The sequence below is a fragment of the Zeugodacus cucurbitae genome, chromosome 3, assembly GCF_028554725.1.
Source record: "Zeugodacus cucurbitae isolate PBARC_wt_2022May chromosome 3, idZeuCucr1.2, whole genome shotgun sequence".
Lineage (NCBI taxonomy): Eukaryota > Metazoa > Arthropoda > Insecta > Diptera > Tephritidae > Zeugodacus > Zeugodacus cucurbitae.
In genome coordinates this window covers 40,240,757-40,265,079 of record NC_071668.1, presented here as the reverse complement: position 1 = coordinate 40,265,079, position 24,323 = coordinate 40,240,757, and the positions used below count along the sequence as shown (strand labels likewise).

General features: G+C 36.7%; 3 protein-coding genes across 5 annotated transcripts in view; 2 read left to right on the top strand and 1 right to left on the bottom strand.

Annotated features, from left to right (window-relative positions):
* Window positions 1-22,289, top strand: part of LOC128920477 (putative nuclease HARBI1) — a 28,070-nt gene extending 5,781 nt beyond the window's left edge. Inside the window, exons 1-4 of one of the 3 annotated variants that reach the window (XM_054227778.1) lie at window positions 19,823-20,170; window positions 20,226-20,725; window positions 20,786-21,351; window positions 21,745-22,289. In XM_054227778.1, the coding sequence (XP_054083753.1) occupies window positions 19,976-20,170; window positions 20,226-20,725; window positions 20,786-21,351; window positions 21,745-21,902 (1,419 nt within the window). In that variant the 5' untranslated portion in view covers window positions 19,823-19,975 and the 3' untranslated portion in view covers window positions 21,903-22,289. Of the gene's footprint in view, window positions 1-19,822; window positions 20,171-20,225; window positions 20,726-20,785; window positions 21,352-21,744 lie in introns of those variants that run through there. The other 2 variants (XM_054227779.1, XM_054227780.1) reach the window with 2 other exon arrangements.
* Window positions 1,127-9,651, top strand: LOC128920481 (uncharacterized). Its single transcript, XM_054227784.1, has 4 exons — window positions 1,127-9,074; window positions 9,131-9,244; window positions 9,301-9,431; window positions 9,506-9,651. Exons 1-4 carry the CDS (start codon window positions 8,833-8,835, stop codon window positions 9,553-9,555), a joined length of 537 nt encoding a protein of 178 aa, XP_054083759.1. The 5' UTR covers window positions 1,127-8,832; the 3' UTR covers window positions 9,556-9,651.
* LOC128920482 (uncharacterized) lies at window positions 21,899-24,029 on the bottom strand. The gene is made up of 3 exons (XM_054227785.1): window positions 22,418-24,029; window positions 22,145-22,347; window positions 21,899-22,088 (listed from the first exon to the last, which is right to left on the bottom strand). The coding sequence occupies exons 1-3, from the start codon at window positions 22,439-22,441 to the stop codon at window positions 21,899-21,901; spliced, it is 417 nt and encodes a 138-aa protein (XP_054083760.1). The 5' UTR covers window positions 22,442-24,029.
* Window positions 24,030-24,323: the final 294 nt, after the last annotated feature.

Here is a 24,323-nt window from a genome sequence, read left to right as displayed (position 1 = left end):
TTTTTAAATTTAAGAAAATTATTGCGGTATACGTAATTTTAAGACGATAGTGTACTATAATTAAGGCTTAAAAACAATATTTATTAATAAAAATATTGAAATTTGTTCAAAGTTTTAAGTATTTTTCTGGAGCGCCTGGCGTCTGCACTTCTAAAACGGTGCCGGTGATGGAGGTCGTGCGATGCTTCTGAAAGAGTCAAACCAATTTTTTTCGAAGTTTGAAAAAAAAAGTTAAACTTACATTAAAAAATTAAAAAAAATGACTTTAAGTTGCAAAACAAGTAGTTTAAATAATATTTTTGTCCAACTTTTTTAGTTCAAATAGAAGATAATTTAATACTGAGCTAGATCACTTTGGTTTTTTTCGATCGGACATATATCCTTTTTGCTATCACCGGTACCGTTTTCTAACACTTGTAAAAATGAAAACTCGAGAAAACGCGCTTTAAAGTCTGCCTGAGCATTCGCACCTGCTCGACGCTCGGCCACTAAAACTGCTCTAGCTTCGAAAATATGTCGAATTAGCCTCTGGAATTTTAAAGACGTATTATAATATAATTATGTTGGCTTCTCACAAGCAACCATAGCTTGTATATTGAACTAGAGGCATTCCCTGCAAGTCATGGGTAAAGAAACTCCAACACATTCAATAATACCACTACATACACCCATATGCAACAAAGTATAAAATGTGTTTATAGTTCTTTCTGCTCTAATTTTTCTATTGTTTTGGAAACCCATAAGTCACTCTGTGGTTAGCAAAGCCCTCAGTAGTAGATCTTTACTCAATCAACCATTTATCAGTGGAATGTTTTATTATTTCCGGCGTCATGCCTTAGTCACAGGAAGTAAATCTATTGATCCTTTGTTCGCTCACCGTTGTTTTGCTTATATTTGGTTCAATGGTCTCCTGGTTTCACTCTAGAGGTCAGTTTTTTCGTTTAGAAATAAGAAAAAATTAAATTTTTATTATATTTTTACTTTTATTTATTTAATTGTATAAGGTATTTACATATATAAATTAGTAAGGTATTTTACATTTTTAATAATTGTTATAGATTAATTTTTAAATATTAGCATTTTAGTACAATGTAAACTGTAATTTTTACAAAAATATTTGCGACCATCCTTGACAAAATATACATAATTTACATATATAGAGTTAGTATTAATAATTAAATAGTTATAATTTACAATTTCTCAAAAGTTTTAAGTATTGAATTTTTGTGCTGTTATACAATGATTCAAGCAGCTCACGACTTCCGGTTTTAGACCAAGTATCCTCTGGGTAGCTAACAAACATACGTTTGAAGGCGAGCTAAAGTGAGAAGGCGAACCCGCTTCTGCGGTTTAGCGTAGGGTTTGGGACCCACCACATAAAAACGAAGTACCAATGAAAAATCGAAGAAAGCCTCGGATGAGACATCCCCTTTTGATTACGACCCATGCAAACGTTTTAGGGATAATGATTTAAGGGCATGCACCTGGAATGTCCGGACCCTTAATTGGGAAGGTGCCTCTGTCGAGCTGGTTGTTGTCCTCATACGACTAAAGGCTGACATCACCGTCATCCAAGAAGTTCGATGGACGGGACAAGGACGGAAGAAGGTGGGTCCTTGTGACATCTACTACAGCGGCCATATAAAGGAGCGCAAATTTGGTGTTGGATTTGTGGTGGGAGAGAGACACCGTTGCCGAGTCCTGGCATTCACCCCGGTGGATGAACGTCTAGCCACAATCCGCATAAAAGCGAGGTTCTTCAACATATCGCTTATTTGCGCCCACGCCCCAACGGAAGAGAAGGACGATGTGATCAAAGATGCTTTCTATGAGCGCCTAAAACGCACCTATGACCTATGATTTTAAAGCTAGGGTGGGTAAAGAAGGTGTCTTTGGCGCAACAGTCGGAAGATTCAGCCTCCTTAACGAAGCATCGCCAAACGGCCTGAGGCTGATCGACTTCCCTGGGGCCCGTAATATGGTCGTCTACCTCCAGCATAAGAAAATATATCAAGCTACTTGGCTATGTCCTGGTCGAAACACGCGTAACCAAATCGATCACGTTGCGATAGACGGAAGACATGTCTCCTGTGCTTTCGACGTGCGTACGCTCTGAGGACCAAATATAGACTCGGACCATTATCTGGTTGCAGCGAAGATACGCACCCGCATCTGTGCAGCAAAGAACTCCCGTCAACAAACACAAGGAAGGTTAGACGTCGAAAAGCTGCAATCGCAACAGACAGCCACGAAATACTCTACAGCTGCTGGCCATCGAATTACGAACGCAATTACTTTGACAATGTTTTTAATTTATGGTGAAAGTTACAAAATTTCAAACTGGGTGGCATCCTTTGCCTATATTTCTACTGTAATTATACGGTATAATATTCGAATAAGCTAATAGTTATCGGCTGACAATTATTGTAACCGTAGTTTTTTTGTAATTCGTAATTGTTCGTAATTCGATGGCCAGGTACTGTACTCGACTTGCACTCCTGCTCTCTGAAAGCACTCATCAGCATCTCGGTATAAGGAACTGTGTAACGGCATCTCAAACTCACTGCGTACCGCTGCAGCCGAAACAATTTGATTTCGGAAACGACAAAAAACAAGCTGGTACGATGAGGATTGCCGTCGCGCAGCGGAGAGAAAACAGACTGCCTACCTCGCAACATTGCAAACGACCACAACACGTGCGGGATGGGGTAGATACCGAGAGCTGAAGAGGGAAGCGAGACGCATTTGCAGACAAAAAAAGAAAGAGGCCGAAATGCGTGAGACCAAGGTGGTAATCTGGTAACCGATGTCCAGGGCATACTGGGATTATGGAGGGAACACTTCTCCGACCTGCTGAATGGCAGTGAAAGTACAACACCAGGAGATGGCGAACCCGATCCCCCAATCGATGACGATGGAGCAGATGTTCCATTATCCGACCATGAAGAAATTCGAATAGCAATTACCCGCTTGAAGAACAATAAGGCGGCGGGGACCGATGGATTACCGGCCGAGCTATTCAAATACGGCGGCGAAGAACTGATGAGGTGCTTGCATCAGCTTCTTTGCAGAATATGGTCGGAAGAAAGCATGCCTGACGATTGGAATCTCAATGTACTCTGCCCAATACACAAAAAGGGAGACCCCACAATTTGCGCCAATTACCGTGGGATAAGCCTCCTCAACATCGCGTATAAGGTTCTGTCGAGCGTATTGTGTGAAAGACTAAAGCCCACCGTCAACAAACTGATTGGACCTTATCAGTGTGGCTTTAGACCTGGAAAATCAACAACAGACCAGATATTCACCATGCGCCAAATTTTGGAGAAGACCCGTGAAAATAGGATCGACACACACCATCTCTTTGTCGACTTTAAAGCTGCTTTCGACAGCACGAAAAGGAGCTGCCTTTATGCCGCTATGTCTGAATTTGGTATCCCCGAAAAACTAATACAGATATGTCAGTTGACGTTGAGCAACACCAAAAGCTCTGTCATGATTGGGAAGGACCTCTCTGAGCCATTCTGTTCCAAGCGAGGTTTCAGACAAGGTAACTCACTATCGTGTGTCTTCTTTAACTTGATGCTGGAAAAAATAATACGAGCTGCAGAGCTAAATAGAGAAGGTAGAATCTTCTATAAGAGTGTACAGCTGCTGGCGTACGCCTATGATATTGATATCATCGGAAGCAACAACCGTGCCGTTTGTACTGCTGGGTCTTGAGGTGAATGAGGACAAGACGGAATGTCTCTTGTCATCAAGAAAACAGTCGGCGCATTCGCGTCTGGGCACCCACGTGCCAGTTAACAGTCATAACTTCGAAGTCGTTGATAATTCCGTATACCTGAGAACCAGTATTAACAACACCAACAATGTCAGCCTCGAAATCCAGCGCAGAATCACTCTTGCCAACAGGTGCTACTTTGGACTGAGTAGGCAATCGAAAAGTAAAGTCCTCTCTCGGCGAACTAAAATCAAACTCTACAAGTCGCTTATCATTCCCGTCCTGCTTTATGGTGCAGAAGCTTGGACGATGTCAACATCAGATGAGATGACACTAGGAATTTTCGAGAGGAAAATTTTGCGCAAGATTTATGGTCCTCGAGAACATTGGCAACGGCGAATACCGCAGACGTTGACGACATTGACTTAGACCGTTTTGATAATTACATATACGTTCTTTGTCTGCGAGTTGTTGTTCACGCTAATTCACGTAAATACATATACGTTCTTTGTCGCAGACTTGCATTGCGTTAACTATTAATCAATTAATTTGGCTATGCGAAAAACTTATAAGTTATATCAATTATTTTGAGTTAAATCACATTTAAAGCTATCACGTCAGTTAATTATTAAACAATTGACATTTGTGAACGACATTTCAATATTAATGTGTTAATTTGTGAATGACTAAAGTGGATGAACGTAATGATAAGAGAGCTGGTAGTATTTTCTGACTAATCATGTGGACACGATTATCTTTAATTGATTTTAAAAATGCTTTACTCCCTAAATACATTTTTAATGCATACTACAGAAGTGAATATTTATAGATAATAATATAAAAAATATTAATATCATTTGAGAATAAACAAGTCTCACTTATATTAACGAATAAAAGCAAGTTATAGATTTATTTTATGTAATTTTATACTAAATTAGGTCATACAGCAAATTAAACTTTAGAAATGTATTGTACCTGAACACACACATAGTATATGATAAGCTCATAACCCGACGGGACTGTTTCAATAGAAGCAATCCAACCAGCTAGGCTCTAAGCTACCGGGGGGTCGGCAGGTCGCGGATAGCCGGACGGCCTGTAGTAGCAGGTTAGTTGCGAAATAAGTCTAAACGAATAAGCAACCCCCGACGATGAGCGGCAGGAGCGGAGGATGCGGTATAAAAGCTAGCAGATCCGGTGAAGTTCCTGTGACTGTGGCGAAACGACTCCGCCTCATAGAAATATGTGTCCCCCTCACTATGCACAGGTATAATGAGTAATACAAAAACCCAGGCGCGACGGACACAAGATGGGCGGCTTCCTGGTCAGCGACTGTACACCATGTTAGGTGCGGCTGATAACAGTAAGTGACCGGTACACATCGTGTCGCACTGGGAGTCCCTAAAATTCTAGTAATGACTTCTCCATTGTTAAGATTGATAGGGTGATGTGAGCCTGCTCTGCCGAGGTGCCAATCGCGATGTGTATCAGAAACCAGCTCCTTGGGACTTTGGTCAAGAAGTGTGCATTGGGCGCAGGATTAGTAGTCTGCGTTGCCCCGGGCGAGCGCTGGTCCGTCCGTTTATTCCAGGACTGGTAAAGCGAAGGACAGACCTCAGGGAACTGGGATAGGGGCATCGTCCCCGAGGGTATACCCGTTCCTGTCTATTTCGGTCCACACCCCTGCACACGATGGGCTGGTACAAACTAAAAGAAAGAATGGAACCAAACCTGAGAAAATTTTTTAATAGCACAACTAATGCGATTTGTAGCGATACTGAAAACGCTAGTGGTGGAGTTAGCAGAGTGCTGGAAACATGCTCGTCCAAAACAACACCAAACATAGACATAGACCCCTTTAAACGTGCCCCAAGCCTTGGCAGATCTCCCACAAAAGTGCTAAGTGTAGAAAAGCCCGTAAGAGCAAGGTCGTCACCACCAGCGTTGCAATATAGCGCACCGCTGACCAAAGAGACAAAACCAAGTAGAGACCACATGATGGAACTAGGGGATGAACTTAAGAGGCTGATGGAGTTGATGCGCCCACCACCGCGATTCATCAATAACAATCACAGAGATTTGCTTAACCATGTGGTAAAGTTATACGAAAAGGCGCCAGAAGAATATATTAAAAACAAAGAGAGAAGGAACATTTTACACTTGCCTGTACTATGGAAATTACACCTAAGAGACCGAGAGACGAAAGACAGACTAAGCGTCGAACGCCACCGAAGAAGAATAAAATCACCCTTGAGGAGGAGACAGATAAAGAAACAATAAAGGAGGGGAAAGTTAATAAGCCTATCGCGGCTAAAAAAGACAAGTGAAGGAAACAAAAGATGGTTGGACAGAGATAAGGAAGAAAAAGAAGTTGGTGAAACAACGCCCACCACGACCCGACGCCATAGTCATTGCACGAATCGGAAATATGTCCTATAGTAATATCCTGAGGGCGGTGAAGAAGGAGGACGCTCTCCAGGAACTCGGTGAAAGCGTAGGCAGAATCAGAAAAACTGCCAAAGGAGAAATGTTATTGGAGCTAAAGGATGCCCAAATGAAAAGCACAGGTGACTACACCAAGGAGATAGGGAAAGTGCTTGGGAAAGAAGCAAAAATTAAAGCACTTACCGAAATTACAATAGAAATTCGTGACCTTGATGAAATCACTAGCGAAGAAGACGTATCACATGCTATTCGAAGCCAGATAAAAGAACTTGATGACTTTGATAAAGGTGCATTCATAAACATCAGGTCGGCGTATGCAGGCACACAAACAGCAGTCTTAAGCCTTCCTGCACTACAAGCCAGGACACTCCTCGAGGCAAGAAAAATAAAAATTGGATGGGTAATATGGCGGATAAGGGAGAAGCCAAACCTCATAAAGTGCGAGAAGAAGCCGTCCTGCAGTGCATGTAAAAATAATAGAAAAGAGAACTACGAACACCAGATAGGTAGCGAAAAATGTCCCCTCTACCAGGAAGCGTGTAAAAGGGCCAACATATGCAACTAAACCTGAACCACTGTGAGGCAGCACAAGATCTACTCACACATACAGTGTTTGAACAGAAAATTGACGTAGTAATAAACAGCGAGCAGTATAAAAACCTAAGCACAGCAGCATGGACTTCCGACCTGACGAATAAAGCAGCCATATGGGCCTGTGGAGATAAAGTTTTTCAAAACAACCTGCTGACAGGACAGCCCTATTACACACGGGCAAAAATTTGTGGGATAAACATCTATAGCTGCTACGACCATCTGGCCATTATATTAGAAATTGATAACCAAGAACATACCCAAGGACGTAAGACCCACAAGAAAGCGCAAACCAGAGGTTGGAAAATTGAAACTCTCGATGAAAATCTCTTCAAATTGATGTTAGACGGAAACTCAAACGACGCATCAGACGTGGAACGGAAGGCGGAGCAACTCGTGAAATTCGTCAGCAAAGCCTGTGATGCCTCAATGCACAGGAAAAAACAGTATACACAGAAAGCCAGCGTACTGGTGGAAATAGATGCGATATGAAATGAATGCCCTAAAGCGAGGCATCTGTGCCAAAGGAGGCGACAAACAACGGAGTATATAATGCTGCAAGATCATTTTAAGAAGAAGAGAAAGGAACTCAAGAAAGCTATTAAAGGGAGCAAGGCCTGCTGCTTTAAAGATCTCTGCAAAAAATTAGAAGAAAACCCATGGGGGGATGCCTATAAGACAGTAATGACAAAAGTTAGAAGCCGCAAGGGACAAAACCCAACATGCCCTAAACTACTTTAGACTGTAGTACAAACCTTATTCCCCACGCATATCCCACAAGAATGGCATAACGAGGTAGCTGAAACAACAGGAGTACCAATAGTCACCGGAAAAGAGGTAATTGAAGCAGCAGCAAGGCACCCGGATTAGATGGCATTCCAAACAAAGCCCTAAAGATCGCCATTAAACACAACCACGCCCCTTTCACGGAGGTGTTTACGCAGTGTGTCCAAAAATTTGGAAGAAGCAGCGATTGGTCCTCCTCCAGAAACCAAGCAAGCCAGCCGGAGAGCCAAGTTCGTACCGATCGCTATGTATGCTGGACACTATGGGAAAAATATTAGAACGAATAATATGTGTTCGACTGGAGCAACATCTAGAAAACGTATTACCGGGTTGGGCAGACAATCAGTATGGTTTCCGAATACAAAGGACGACAATAGATGCAATTCAGAAAGTAACTGATGTCGCAAGCAGAGCCATTGAAGGAACCAGATGGATGTATGGCTCTAAAAAATACCGTGCGGTGGTAACGTTCGACGTGAAGAATCCCTTCAATTCGGCCTACTGGCCTCACATTATAAAAGCTCTCGAACTCAAAAAAACGCAGTCATATCTAGTAAAGATTGTGTTAAATTGCTCGCGGCTAAAATAAAAGAATGGCTAACAGAAACTAAATTACAACTAGTAGGACAAAAAACAGAAGCTGTGCTAATTACAAGCAGAAAAAAGCTAGAGACTGCTACGCTAAATATTGATGGGTACAATATAACCACACAGCGGTCCCTGAAATATCTGGGGGTGATGTTAGATGTGAGAAACTATAAGACCCTCATTGACAAAGCCTGTGAGAAAGCGGCAGTGAGGTTACGGCTGCACTATCCAGACTAATGTCTAATATTGGTGGACCGAGCCAGAGTAGACGAGCACTCTTAGCCAAAGTGAATCAATCGGTTCTAATGTATGCGGCACCTATATGGGGACCTGCACTGCAGCAAAAAACATATGCTGAAAAAGCGAAGACTATAGTGAAGTTAAGTGCAATCAGAGTAACCTGTGCGTTTCGGACTGTATCACACGAGGCAGTCGGAGTTATAGCTGGTATAATGCCACCAGACATTGCGGCGATGGAAAAAAAAAAGTATTTTTGACAAAATGAAAAGTACGGAGAGACGCCTGACAATAGAAGAGAGAAATGACGAAAGGCAAAAGAGCCTAAATGAATGGCAGAAAAGCTGGGACGAGAAAACAAAAGGTAGATGGACATATAAGCTTATTAAAAACATTCAAAAAATGGGTAGAAAGACAGCATGGCGAAGCAGACCACTACTTGACGCAGCTCTTGACTGGACATGGCTGTTTTAGAGAATACCTACAAAAGTATGGACATGACGATGGGTCTGAATGCTCGCTCTGTGACAATGGATGCGAAAACGCATTACATGTATTCTTTGAGTGTCCACGTTTTGAATGTGAAAGAACGGAACTGGAACAGGAAATATAGTGGCGCACATGATCCAATCACCAGAAGTATGGAATCAAGCAATGCTAGAGATATTCAAGTGAAAGTGGCCAACTTCAAACAGCGCTATAGGTAAGGATAACATGAAATTAATGTTCAAAAACAAATAAAGATTTATATTTTTACAGAAGGGAACTGAACAGGAAATATAGTGGCGCACATGATCCAATCACCAGAAGTATGGAATCAAGCAATGCTAGAGATATTCAAGTGAAAGTGGCCAACTTCAAACAGCGCTATAGGTAAGGATAACATGAAATTAATGTTCAAAAACAAATAAAGATTTATATTTTTACAGAAGTGAGAAAATGGCAATGGGGCCGTCAGGTGGGTCACCATCAACATGGCCGTTTTATGGAAGAGTACACCAAATAATTAGTGGATTCAAAATAAATTTATTCAATCAACTGGCATTTGAAAGTATCGACGGTACGTATTATGTGTATATATAAAATAGACAATAGAGTTTTTTTAATAAAAAAATGTTTAATTTTTCTAAACAGAAAGCGACAATATATCGGCGTTGGTAAGAGATAACCAAATATATGAATAAAAGTGAAGAAAATGAACATGACAGATGCGTATTGAACAAGAGAAGGCAAATTATCTCAGAGAAATTGCAAAAGACAATAAAGAACTAAAAAATGGTATTCTCAAATTTTTAAATAAAGAAATGAATTTAATTTATAATAAAACTTAGTTTTAATGTAATGAAATTAAAAAATTAAAACTGAATTTAATTTATTATAAAACTTAATTTTAATGTAATGATGTGAAAAAATTAAAACTGAATTTAAAAAATTTTAAGTCGTGATTAATTTTTAAATATAGTTTTATAGGCGTTATAAATACATAAAAAAAGAGGAGTTATAAGCAATAAGAGTTTAAACTTTTTGATAAATGACAGAAGTATTTAAAGGTACAAATACAAATATACTCACTGAAATGATTACAAAGGCCTTGCCTTATTCGCTCTGCTGAGGGTTCGTTGTCACAAATTATCACATTATCTGTGGCGATTCTCACGATTACTGCTTACTTCCAATCTTTCTAACCACATCTCATTGATTGTGCCATTAGTTTCGTTTAAAAAGTTGTGTAAAACACAGCAAGCTCTAATAACTGGCGCTTTCCCAATTTTGTTGTCCAAACCTTTTTCGATACGACGGAAACGAGCTTTTAAGTGTCCAAAGGCATTCTCTACCACTCTGCGGCATTTTGATAACTTGTAGTTACATATATAGTTTTTGGGTTTCGGTTAAAGCCAATGAAAATGAGTATGGCTTTATTAGAGAAGTGGAAAATCGAAACGCAGAATCTCCTATTATACATATCGGCATTTGTATACCACCGATTTCCTTTTTGTTGTTCGTCAGCAGTTCATTGTGGTCCATCATTTGCTTCAAAAGTGATGCGTTATATATCTGCGAATCATTGCATCGACCAGGATCACCAATATTTACATATAGGAAACGATATCTGGATTTATAAATAAAAATATAAATGTATGCTAACAAAAACAAAATATTGTCATAAAAGTAACCTAACCTGTAATCCACAACAGCTAGGAGAACAATAGAATACCACCCTTTGTAATTGTAGTAATCAGTTGCATCCGTTGGACTCTGCTTGACTTCAATGTGGCATCCATCTAAATATGTATGTGTATGTTAATATGAATATTATTTATTGAATTGTACATTGTCTTACCAATTGCTCCTAGACATTGTGGGAAGCCCAAACGGTGAAAACCATCAACACAGTCAGCTAAAAAGTTTGGAGTTGGTGGTAACTTTTTTATAAAGTTAGCTGATAACGCTTGCCATACTTCTTCGCAAAACTCATATAAATTTAACCCTTTTATGCCCAATGTGGCCTATAGGCAACATTTCACTTACCGGCTTCTAATTCTTGTTATAAAGATTTTTTTGACCAGTGGTTTTTTCAATTATATCGACTTACGTGTTGTGCAAGCTTACAGTGAAATTTTTTGTTATGAGCTGTTCACGTATCATTCAGTCGGCGTTCTCCGCAGAGTGGAATTGTGAAAATCGGTTTCGCGAAAAAAGTTTTACTAAAGTGGTTATACAAAAAGTGGTAAAAAAACATAAAAATAATTGTTTTATTTTAAAATAAAGTGAACTATATAAATAAATAAAGATAAGAGAGTTATTTAAAATAAATCAGCAATGAGAAAAGTGTTTAGTTTTTTTATAATAATTTAATTGTTGCCTATATGCAACATCCTATAACTATTTAACCAGGACACATAGGACTTTGAAATTTTTATCTCTACATATTAGAGTTAAGGCTTATATATATCTGTACTAAAAAATTGTTAGCTCCGCCCATTTTAATTCGGGCATGAGAGGGTTATTGAGGAGGCTTTTCCTACTCCAGAAATTTCAGACACTACCCTATATCCTGCAGACGACCCAAAAGTAAATACAACGATGGCCACACGTTTTTGCAACGAAATAGCTTTGCGCCAGTTTGTGTCAACTTTATTCAAATTGGAAAGAGAGCTGCAGAGTAGCTCAAAACTTGTGCGGCTTATGCGGAAGTGCGTCTTAAAAGAATTGTCGTTGCAGTTGCAAGTGACCAAAATATGATTGCCGATTCTATAATTAAAAATTTTTATTAGTAAAAATGACAAAAGCTGTTATGTCCCAATTAAACTTACCAACTTCCACAAGCACCTTCGAGTAGCGTTTCCCTGCAATAAACCTAGTAGAAATAGCTGTTGTCTTCGCAAATGTTGCAACATTAAAAAGTTTCGCCTATTTCTTTTTTAAAATGAAGCCAGAGCACAATCGTAACTAGCTTGCACTGACTGCAACATTTGCATATTATTATTATATGCAAGAAAAAGCGAATTTAATTGCGAATTGTACTTCATTTTGCCAATTTCTTATGAAGTGTAAACAATGTATAACAGCTGATTGATTTACGTGACAATCGTAAATAGAGATGTCGGCAGTATAAACGGCAAAAAAGGGGTTTTCGATTTAAATTTAAATTGATCAATTTATTTTGCTGTCTATAAAGACTATTAATGTGTAATGATTTTTTGTGGTGTAGGGGCCCTATTGCTCAAAGAGTTTTGGATACTTAGTAGGTAAAGAAAATAGATATACGTGCAAAGTTTTGCTTTTGTAAATCTCGAACTAGGTATATATGCTAAATGATGTTTTTTGACATCTCTACTATTGGACTGATACAAATATTTTATGTATATAGAAGCAACAACTAACTTTCATGCGCAACAAACTCAAATGCCGCTTGGAACTAAATTTCTTCTGAGTAACTGATCAAGATTGAGATTGATTGAATTGATGTAATTAACTTCAGTATTAAGTCATAATATAAATCTAATAGAGGATTTATGGGGCATTTTTTACGCAAATTTGTTTAGCTTAGCAAAGCAGTATGACATCTTAAGGCAGCTAAAACAAGCTATTGGGGAGGCCAATTTAATGACAATTCGGCTAAAACAGTTGAAAAACAAGTAAGAAAATGTTAAGTTCGGGTGCAACCGATCATTTTATACTCTCGCAATTTATTGATATAGTTTTATTAAGATAACACACAATTTGACCCATATAAAATCACATAAAGCCCAATAGAATAACGAAATTCATTATATATAGTATATGAAGACAGAGGTAATTCCTGAACCAATTTTACTCATTTTCACCACCAAGGTACACTATATATTATAAAGTTATGTAATCAGAGGAAATACAAAATTTAGTTATATGGGAAGTAGGCGTGGTTGTAAACCGATTCCGCCCATTTTCCACACGTGTTATCAGAGTGCCAAGAAAATATTATGTACCGAATTTCATCGAAATCGGTCGAGTAGTTCCTGAGATATGGTTTTGATCCATAAGTGCGACGCCATGCCCATTTTCGATTTTCTAAAAAGATCTGAGTGGAGCTTCTTTCTGCCATTTCTTCTGTAAAATTTGGTGTTTCTGACGTTTCTAAGTGAGTTAAATTTCTTTTAGTAATTTTCAACATAATCTTTGTATGGGAGGTCGGCGTGGTTATTATCCGATTTCAACTATTTTCATGGTGTGTGGTGGGGTATCTTAGAGAACCGACTGCAGAAAGTTTGGTTCATATAGCTTCATTGGTTTGTGTGCTATGAACAAAGAACTTATTTGGGGGCGGGGCCACGACCACTTCCCTAAAAAAAAAACATCCAGATATACGACTTCCTAGTGTGATACTTTGTACCAAATTTTATTTTTGTAACTTTTTTTATGGCTTAGTTATTAGGCTTTATGTGTTTTCGGTTTTCATGGCAGTGGTCCGATTACGCTTGATCATTTTGATATATTATATATAACCCGATATCTAACTCTTTTATTTCTGGGGGACATAAACAACCGTTATGTGAACATTATAGTTTTCTCCGTCTGTCGGTACTCTATTTTGAAACTTTGTTGCGAGATAATAAAAAAAATGGTGGTGAAATTTGCTTACCTTAAGGGGTTATATACAGTTAAACGGCCGAAAAAAAGTGAATTTTCCAGAATTTTTTCTGAGAAAACTTTTTAATTTATTGATCCAAAAATTTATGCACATATTATGGTATCTTTTAACTGTATTTTAAGACTTAGTACTAGTAAAAATATTTATTTGAAAAATAGCTACACCTGATCTCCAGGAGCTCCTCTCAAAAAAGACGTTTTGCGGTGACCACTATATCTCGGAACTGGATCATCCGAAATTAAAAAACCAAACAGATTTCGTTAAAATAATGTTAAATCTAGTAATTAATCGAAGGAATAAGCAAAATAAAATTTTTTGGCAAAATGGCGGTTTCTCAAAAAAAAAAATCTATTCTTCACCGAAATTTCGGCCTTAAATTGTTTATAAAAAAAAAAATATTTATCGGAGAGAAAAAATCTTCGATTAATTACTAAAAAATATATTTAAGAAGGTCGTGTTAAAATTTGAGACTAATCGGTCTAGCCGTTTTCGAGTAATGTTGGTCACCGACTTTGAAAACACCATTTTGAGAAAAACGCGTTTAATGTTTGGACCTTGTACTTCCAAGCACTCTGAAACGCCTTTTAAAATATTTTCATTTGCTTGTAACTTTGAAAATATTCACCGGAACGATATGAAATTTTCTGTGTGTATTCTTAAATATATGTACATTAAGAAAATTAAATAAAAAAAAATCGATTTTTTGAAAATTCTAATACTGATTTTAAAATGTGAATTTTGCTCATACATATATCCATTTGTTGTGGTATAAAATGAAGTTTTATCTTCTTCTTCTTGCATTTTATTGTGACGAAAATGGCACCAGAACCTCAGTATATACGGTAGAAAACCTTTGGTTTGTTACATTAATTTTCATCTTTTAACACACCACCGAGACGTACTTGGGTTGTGTGCTACGCTTTTTTTGCTACAATTGTGGTAATTAGGGTGTTGTGCCAGCATTTAATCTTCACAAAAATTTTAAAGTCCGATGAACAGTACTTAAATAATTATTAAATAAAATAAAATTTTTCATTGTTATTGAAATTATTTTAAATTATTTCGCATATTTATTAAATTTAATGGTGGTATTAAATGTTATTGATTAATAAGTTAGTTATATATTATGTACAAGTGTATAACGCGAGTCAACTAGTTTTCAAATATTGTATTAAAATAAATACATCCCTGGATTGGTGACACTGCATTTGGCGCTTTTAAATTTTAAAGGATTTAATATTACTATAAAACAATTTGAATAATTTTCACTAAACAACCTTGAAAGAGTATGTATGTCTGGTTCAAGATAGTTCTTGGCAAACTTTTCAAACTTTGGCAATGTCTTCCATAGATAGTAAGCAAGAGATTGTATGTAAATTGATATAATTAAAAACGATTTCCTTCAGAGAAATTCCTTTGCATATTTTTATGGTTATGTGTATAATGAATATTTTAAAATGCTCAATTGTTTGCTGTCTTTAACACTATTCGAGAAAGCGTAAATCTTTGAAGACGCCTATGCTTTTACAAAATAAAAAGTGTAGGATTAGTCAAACTTAGTGAAAGCTCTTGAGCCTTTTATAAATTTCATTAAAAAAAACTTTATTAGTATTAAACTACGATTTCGAATCTTGTTACTTTGGACCTGATGGTTTGAAATACCTATTCAATAGCATCATGACGTATTTTGTTTTAAAAATGTTTAATAAGGAGGCGTTCACGTATCGTTTCAAACTCATAAAGCCTTTTAAATATAAATATTTGTAAATAATTTAGGTAAAAACTAGCAAAAATAGATTTTTGGCTAATTTTGTGCCAGTTAAGTTTAAATAAATGTGGCCAAAAATAACTTACCACAGAAAAGTACTTGTATGAGAGCTGTATTTTATTCTCACCACTTATAAAATTTCTCATCCACATTAAATAAATTTTTTTGCATATAATATAGCACACATTGATGTTAAAATCTTCTATAAATGAAATGTATCATAAATAAATAAATTCGTTTTATATAAGACAGCAATATATATAATATTTGCTATTTTATGACTAAAGTTTTACTAAAATTAAGTACTCCATATATACAGCACTGTGTTTTTCCAAGATGGCGGCTATCTTACCACCGAGAATTCCCCATGAATAAGGTTTTCTACTGTAAGCACTGTGACCAGAACAAACTAGAACTGACAGTCGAAATCGATAACTTGTCAGATGTATCTACACATCGATATTCGCAGTTGCCACAATGTTCGAGTGGCGATATATTGCTTACAATCGACTATATAAGGGCAAGACACGGTTATAATACGAGAGTTGTCTAAGGAGAGAGTTGTCGAGTAAAGTGTAAACAAGTTATAAGTTAGAATTGTAAAGTAGAGTATTGAGAAATAAAGTGTTAAGTTATAAGGAATTAGAAATAATGATTAGTGTATAGCCATTAAAGGGTGACTTTTATTTGACAATCCAGTGATCGAACTCAGGGTAGAGTTTCAGGGTAAATGACAGATTTTGGAAATCCGTTACAGTATTATTAATAGAGAAATAATTATAAATAATTACTCCACTTACATATATATACAAAGCACTGGCAACCTGGGCCTTCGGCTTGATTAATTATAGATCTTAGATAATTATAAAAAAAATATATAATTTTTACAATAACAATTCAAATAGATAATGTTACAAAATAATGAGTTAGATGGATTTCAAAATTTGAAGCCAAATTTTTTATGTCGTATAAATGTATATGTTTAAAATATAACAAAAAATGGGATCTATGGATATTTCTGTCACTGCGGATAATGTTTTTTTTTTCATTATTGGAGACAGAAAGTACCGATTTTAATAAGGTAGTTATTTTAACTGTTATTTCGAGGGGTATGTATGTGTGTGATTGGCGTTGCAACCGTTTAGCCGGTTATAGCCGAATCGACTTCTCTTTCTCCTTCGCAGTTCGGCGCCAGTTGGAGATCCCAAGTGTAACCAGGTCGCTCTTCACCTGGTCCCTCCAACAGAGTGGAGGCTTTCCCGTTCCTCGGCTTCCTCCGGCGGGTACTGCATCCAACACTTTCAGAGCTGGAGTGTTTTCGTCCATTCGGACAACATGACCTAGCCAGCGTAGCCGCTGTCTTTTTATTCGCTGAACTATGTTAATGTCGTCGTATAACTCGTACAGCTCATCGTTCCATCGTCGGTATTTGCCGTTGCCAATGTTCTAAGGACGATAAATCTTACGCAAAATTTTCCTCTCAAAAACTCCTAGTGTCGTCTTATCTGATGTTGACATCGTCCAAGCTTCTGCACCATAAAGCAGGACGGGAATGATAAGCGACTTGCAGAGTTTGATTTTGATTCGTCGAGAGAGGACTTTACTTTTCAATTGCCTACTCAGTCCAAAGTAGCATCTGTTGGCAAGAGTGATTCTGCGCTGGATTTCGAGGCTGGCATTGTTCGTGTTGTTGAGGCTGGTTCTCAGGTATACAAAACTATCTGCTACTTCAAAGTTATGACTGTCAACAGTGACATGTGACCCAAGACGCGAGTGCGTTGACTGTTTGTTTGATGACAGGAGATATTTGTCTTGTCCTCATTCACCTCCAGACCCATTCACTTCGCTTCCTTATCCAGGCGGGTAAAAGCACAACTAACGGCGCGGTTGTTGCTTCCGATGATATCAATATCATCGGCGTACGCCAGCAGCTGTACACTCTTATAGAAGATTTTACCTTCTATATAGCTCTGCAGTTCGTATTATTTTTTCCAGCATCAAGTTAAAGAAATCGCTCGATAGTGAGTCACCTTGTCTGAAACCTCGCTTGGTATCGAACGGCTCGGAGAGGGCCTTCCCAATCCTGACGGAGCTTTTGGTGTTGCTTAACGTCAACTAACACAGCCGTATTAGTTTTGCGGGGATACCAAATTCAGACATCGCGGTATAAAGGCAGCTCCTTTTCGTGCTGTCGAAAGCAGCTTTAAAATCGGAAAAAGGTGGTGTGTGTCGATTCTCTTTTCATGGGTCTTCTCCAATATTTGGCGCATGGTAAATATCTGGTCAGTTGGGGATTTTCCAGGTCTAAAGCCACACTGATAAGTCAAATCAGTTTGTTGACGGTGGGCTTTAGTGTTTCACACAGTACGCTCGATAGAACCTTATATGCGATATTTAGGAGGCTTATCCCACGGTAATTGCCACAGATTGTGGGATCTCCCTAATTGCTCGGCCGGTAATCTATCGGCCCCCTCCGCTTTGTTGTTCTTCAAGCGGGTAATTGCTATTCGAATTTCTTCATGGTCGGGTAATGGAACATCTGTTCCATCGTCATCGATTGGGGAATCGGGTTCGCCATCTCCTGGTGTTGTACTTTCACTGCCATTTAGCAGGTCGGAGAAGTGTTCCCTCCATAATCCCAGTATGCCCTGGACATCGGTTACCAGATTACCACCTTGGTCTCTACAGGAGGATGCTCCGGTTTTGAAACCTTCGTTAAGTCGCTTCATTTTTTTATAAAATTTTCGACCATTATCTCTGTCTGCCAGCTTCTCAAGCTCTTCACTCACGCACTTCGGCCTATTCCTTTATTTGTCTGCAGATGCGTCTCGCTTCCCTAATCAGCTCTCGGTATCTATCCCATCCCGCACGTGTTGTGGTCGTTTGCGAGGTAGGCAGTCTGTTTTCTCTCCGCTGCGATACGGCAATCTTCATCATACCAGCTCGATGTTTGTCGTTGCCGAAATCCAATTGTTTCGGCTGCAGCGTATGCAGTGAGCTTGAGAGTGCATTATTTCGTGGCTGTCTGTTGCGATTGCAGCTTTTCGACGTCCAACCTTCCTTGTGTTTGTTGACGGGTGTTCTTTGTTGCACAGAGGAGGGTGCGTATCTTCGCTGCAACTAGATAATGGTCCGAGTCTATATTTAGTCCTCGGAGCGTACGCACGTCTAGAACATTTCGAGCGATGGCAAAACAAACGACGATTTGTATGCCGATATTGATTTCTGTTGCTATTGCTTTCGGGGAGCAGCAGCTAGCGTCGACTATTTGCTTCATGTAATTTTACGGTAAATTTTTTGCCTACTGCCTCGTATAACTGATGTCTAAGATTTGCTAGGGAAAAATGGTGTACAGTAATCCCAGCTTAAGTGCCCCTTCTTAACATGCAAGACTTTTGAGACACTTAAGCGGTAAAGGCTCTTAAATAAATTCCGCTTAAGTGCCTCGAGGTACTTACCAAGCTTTTTTTCAAATACTTCTTTCTTATATTTTTTATTTTAGAATGAAAGACACATTTATATCTTCTTAATAACAAAAATAATTGTTAATAACCATAAAAAATAAAAAAAAACATTACAAAAATATGTATATGTTTTCCTTTACAATCCTCAGCGCATTAAATGTCAAAAATATGAAAAGGCACTTAAAAAAGGAAAATTACAAGAATTTTGTATTTGTGTCTTAAATATTACAGGCATTTAAGAGGGAAAGGCACTTAAGCGTCGAATTTCATATGTAAATTTAGAGAAAAATCATCGATGCCGCAAAATATGGTCACTTAAGCGGGGATCACTGTATTAACTTTTTTCTAGCAAGTTATATACAGCCATAGTCACGAAAATATCACAGAATAGTTAGTGCTACCAAAATTACCATTTACAATTGTAAAAATGGCTCAAAGTACAAATTATTATCAAAAAGGACAAAACAAATACTTTTTTTTAATATTTTAAACTCATAAATATATCTATACTATCTATACTTCTATACTAATATTATAAAGAGGAAATGTTTGTTTTTTTGTTTGCTTGTGTCGAATAGGCTCCCAAACTACTGAACCGATTTGAAAAATTCTTTCACCGTTGGAAAGCTATACTATCCCTGAGTGACATAGGCTATATTTAGTTTAAAAAAAAAATAGGGTTCCTTACCAAAACTCCGATAATGTAAAAAAAATACCAAAAAAATTTCTTTAATCGCGAATGCTGCGAAAACGATTGAAGATATAACAAAGTGATGTACTACAATTTTGTAGAACTTATCATTATCTACAAAAAACGTCGCGACATCATACCTCTAACTATTATAGTTTTGTCACAATAAGCGATTTTATATAAAAAAATTAATTAAAATGCGACTACTTGAAAAGGCTCTTTATTTATACCTTAGTATTAATCCTTATCGAAATAAATGATTTATTATTTAAGATCGCTTCAAAACCTTTATATAACTTTTTGAATTATTAGATTCTGACATACCATTCAAAAGATATCACGAGTTAAAAATTTTGAAATTTTTGAATGGTCCTGTACGGAATTAAAAATAATTGTCGCTTGATAATAATAGCCTAGACAGACGAACAAAATTAATTGGCATTAAGAAATGATAATGCGCATTGAAATTTTATAGTGACAGACGACAAATTTTGTGCATTTATACAGCTGATTGAGAAATTTGTTTATTTATTACAAACGTGAAATAAAAATGGATAAAAAAGAGTTATTAATGGCAATTTTGGTATTTTTGGAAAACAAAAAGAAATTTAATGAAAGAATTAAATTGTTATTAAATACATTACAAGATAATGAAGTGCAATTAAAAGCAATAGTGGATTTTAACGAAATCATACATGCTGGACTTGTATTCGCTCAGGAGCACCATCGACATATTTGGAAATTCGTAAGTAAATAGTTATTTCAATTTGGGATTGAAATCAAAAATTGCATATTTTAAGGATCGAGGTGGTATATTTTGGGAGCACGATGTCCCAACCATGGATGACTCAAGGTTCAAAGAAAAATTTCGGCTAGATAGAAGGGCATTCAAAAAAGTGTGCGAAAAGGTAAAGAGTATTGGAAAAATGGATAGCAACATGAGGCGCTGTATCTCACTTGAAAAAAGAGTAGCTATAGCACTCTTTTCTTTGGGTTCGGCAGCGGAATATAGGACTGTTGCTAGTTTGTTTGGCGTTGGGCGCAGCACAGTTGGAGAAATTGTGATCGATTTTTGTCATGAAGTATGTGGTACTCTTTCGGATTGCATTAATGCATACCCCCCACATCCGCAAGAATTAAGAAGAATTGTAGAAGGTTTCAAACTGATGGGGTTCCCACAATGCTTTGGTGCTGTTGATGGCTGCCACATCGAAGTGCAACCCAAAAAAGTGGAAGCCATAGACTATTACAATTATAAAGGCTGGTATTCAGTCATTTTGTTGGCAAGCTGTGATCAGAGGTAAATTTATGACTGTATTGATTCTCATACACATGTGTTTACATTTCTTATAACTTGCAGATCAAAGTTCACGTACATAAACATAGGATCCACTGGGAGAAATAATGACTCGTACATATTTGAGAGGAGTTCACTTAAGAAATTTCATGAACACGCTCGTATTTTTAAGGAAAATAGCGAAATAATTGAAGGCATCAATGTACCTGTGCTTCTTATTGGCGACTCAGCTTTTCGTTTATCACATCATATGATGAAACCATATCCATATGGGGTTAATCAATCGCCTGTTGAAAAGCACTTTAATTATCGACTGTCCAAATGTCGCCGAGTGATCGAAAATGCCTTTGGTCAACTTAAAGCGCGCTTCCGTAAAGTTGGAAGAGGCTTGCAAGTTGCTCCTAAAAATGTTAATATTATAATTAGAGCATGTTGCATTTTGCATAATTTTCTAAAGATTGAGAACGATGAAGTTTTTCCCGCATGGATACAAGAAGCAGCAGAAGATGAAAGAAGACATCAACCCAATCACACAACAAGATTAGGAGAAAATGACCAAACTGCGACAGCGGTTAGGAATGCCATAGCAATGAGATTTCAAAACGGTACAAATTATGTTACATACCACGGTAGCTATTTTATTTTTCATTTCAAATTTCCTTTTTTTAAATTTATTTTTATTATTAATAAATTCAATTTATTACATTACATTTTAATTCATTTCATTTTATTTTAAATATTTAATATTTCCTTTTTAAATTAACATTTAATTCAGTTACATTTATATTAATAATAATAAAAATAAATAACTAATAATAGTATACAAAATAAATATAATATTTACATTTTTTCCAACAAATTTTTAAAAATACTTATAAATTCTTTTGTAGAACTATTTTGTTCTTCAATACAATTAATGATTCTTTCTTTTAAATCTCTTCCATCTTCCACCACTACCTTAAGCAATTCATGTTGTTGTTTTGCCACTTTCACCAATTCACCCATATAATTTCTCTTTTTAGAAGTGCTCATGGATGTGGACGAGGTATCCAGTGGCGACAACAATGGCGAGCTGGTCGATGGTATTACTGGCGACAACGGCTCCGGGGACATTGTTACTGGTGATGCTGCAGGTACAGATGGCGGTAACGGCAGCAATGTTGATGACGATATGTCCTAAAGAAAAAATTGTTTTAAGTTAATACGATAAAGAAATAAAAAGATGAAATTTAAGCTTACCACAGTTAATGATTCATAAATTTCTGCATTATTGGCTGCAGTCAGCCCTATGATTTGATGCACCGCATCAAAATATTTCCACGTCGATGGGCTGCCCCCCGATGGGCCAGTTTTCTTCTTTTCTTCTCTACAATTTCACAAAGGTTAATAATGTTAAAAATGTTTTATAATAGCATAGTATACCTGTATCTTTGTGATAAGTTTCTAATTTTAATATGGACTTCCTTCGGAGTAAATTTATGTGCCATTTGCACAGATATATCGGCATATATATGCAAATTGCGCTTGGCACGTCTTAAATCATCGGCCCGCTCACGCCACAAGTCAATTAACACACATTCATCAGTGCTAGTCCAAACCACTCGCTGCTTAATTTCTGCCATCTTCTAAAATATTAAAATTTGATTTTGTCAATAAACTTGCACATAATTGAAAAAGAAATTTAAAACTTCTTACCTCTAACGCTTTCCTTTCTATCATTTGTTGACGTTTTCTTCTTCTTCTTTCTATCAATTAACATTCACAATAGCAAAAATCGGGCATTTTTGGGCAGCATTGCCAGCACAAATGTGGTAAATTCAGCTAAATGCACGAAATTTTTGTGCATTACTAATTTGCTTTAAAATGAATTAATGCGCGAGTTAAAGCAAATCATCGCCGCTAATGCAAATTAGCGATGTCGTCTGTCTAGGCTATAATATGATATAAAAATGAATTGCTGTTCGTTTGTGTCGCAAAAAAACGAGAACGGCCAAACCGGTCTGGCTAATTTTAGTCTTGAAATATTCGTGGAAGGCCAGAAAAAGATTAGAAAGTGAGTATATGAAAAAATTTGGAGGAAGATAATAATAAGAGAATTTTATTCGAGTTGACAAGAAAAATATAAAAGAGAAAACAAAAAATTATAATTTGAAGGTTGTCATTGTTGCTTTGTTAAAATATTTTTGTTATTGTTCAATGTAACAAATAAGGAAAGGCTAAGTTCGGGTCCAACCGAACATTTTATACTCTCACAATTTATTGATGTAATTTTATTAAGATAACACACAATTTTACCTATATATTCGACATAAAGTCCAATAGAAAATCATCATATATAGTATATGAGGGCTGATGTAATTCCAGAACCAATTTTCACCACCAAGGTTAACGGGAATAGGAATAGGGGCGACTTGGCACCTGTAAATTAGTAAATTATAATTGACTAGCAGACCCGGCCACACGTTTTTGTGGCTAAGGTATACATTAAATTAAGTTGGTCCAATCTTGGCTTCGGCGACGATATTGATTACTCGAGGTTGATTTATGTTACGCAGCATCATTGTATAGAGAAGTAGAGAAACTCCAAAAACCCACCTCCAGAAACTACTTTTGACATTTAAGCCAACATGGCCGCCTATGTTGAGCTAATTCATATTCCCCAAAAAGGGTTTCACATAATCAAAAATTTGTGTATTATTGTTTATTACCATTCGAATTTTTGGTAGTATTATGTTGTTATTTAGTATTACGAAATTAAATTATATTAATTCTGATAGGGATGAATACCCAACATAACTATTTGTAATGCGGTATGGTACGAAAAGTTGGCAGTAATTTAAATAGTATTTTAATTTAATTATTTTAAAGTATTTATAGACAAAATTGGGAATGGAAAATACAATTTATACATAAGTAAATATGCATGTGTATATTTTTATTGTAAATACAAATCGATTTTATGCGCTTTCATCAATGAATAAACATGGGAGAGATCAAGAAGTTATTAAAATAACACTTCTTATAATAATGATATAAATTTGTTACATTATCAATTTTTTGTATTTGTCTATATTTATACCTAAGACAGACATATGGTTTTCATACTATTACATGTACTACAATAAAAGCTCTAGAAACCATGAACCAGCATAGTGACACACATGTAGTATATTGTACTAAGTTTATATTCATCAGCTGATACAAATAAATTCAAGCAAATTGTAATTATGAATAACAGGCAGGAAAATTTATCCTGACTTAGTTATAACTTCAAGCAATCTTAAAATATTATTGTTCAATATAATTATTACATATTACATATTATTACATATTTTTCACATTTTTTTTTCAAATTTTGTTTTTTGATGTCAATTAATTTTGAATTTAATTTATTTTCTACATGTCAAAATGTCAAAAAACATATGATTGTGGCAAAAGAGCTTAAAGCTTTCGGTGTGTTCAATGCAATCCATTGTAGTACATTTCACAACACCACAAAATTTCAATGGTTTCTAGAACTCTATTGTAGTACGGAACACCATTTGCTTTCAAACAAAATTCGGAAAAACGGTGATACTACATGTCTGTCTCAGGTATTAGA

Excerpts from the sequence above, each read along its gene's own strand:
- LOC128920481 (XM_054227784.1), top strand. The coding sequence starts at position 8,833 with ATGGCTGTTTTAGAGAATACCTACAAAAGTATGGACATGACGATGGGT. Across the intron at positions 9,075-9,130 it reads AACTTCAAACAGCGCTATAG|AAGGGAACTGAACAGGAAAT; the intron begins GTAAGGATAACA and ends ATATTTTTACAG. Across the intron at positions 9,432-9,505 it reads GGCATTTGAAAGTATCGACG|AAAGCGACAATATATCGGCG; the intron begins GTACGTATTATG and ends TTTTCTAAACAG.
- LOC128920482 (XM_054227785.1), bottom strand. The coding sequence starts at position 22,441 with ATGATAGAAAGGAAAGCGTTAGAG. Across the intron at positions 22,348-22,417 it reads TAGAAAGGAAAGCGTTAGAG|AAGATGGCAGAAATTAAGCA; the intron begins GTAAGAAGTTTT and ends TTAATATTTTAG. Across the intron at positions 22,089-22,144 it reads AACTTATCACAAAGATACAG|AGAAGAAAAGAAGAAAACTG; the intron begins GTATACTATGCT and ends GTGAAATTGTAG.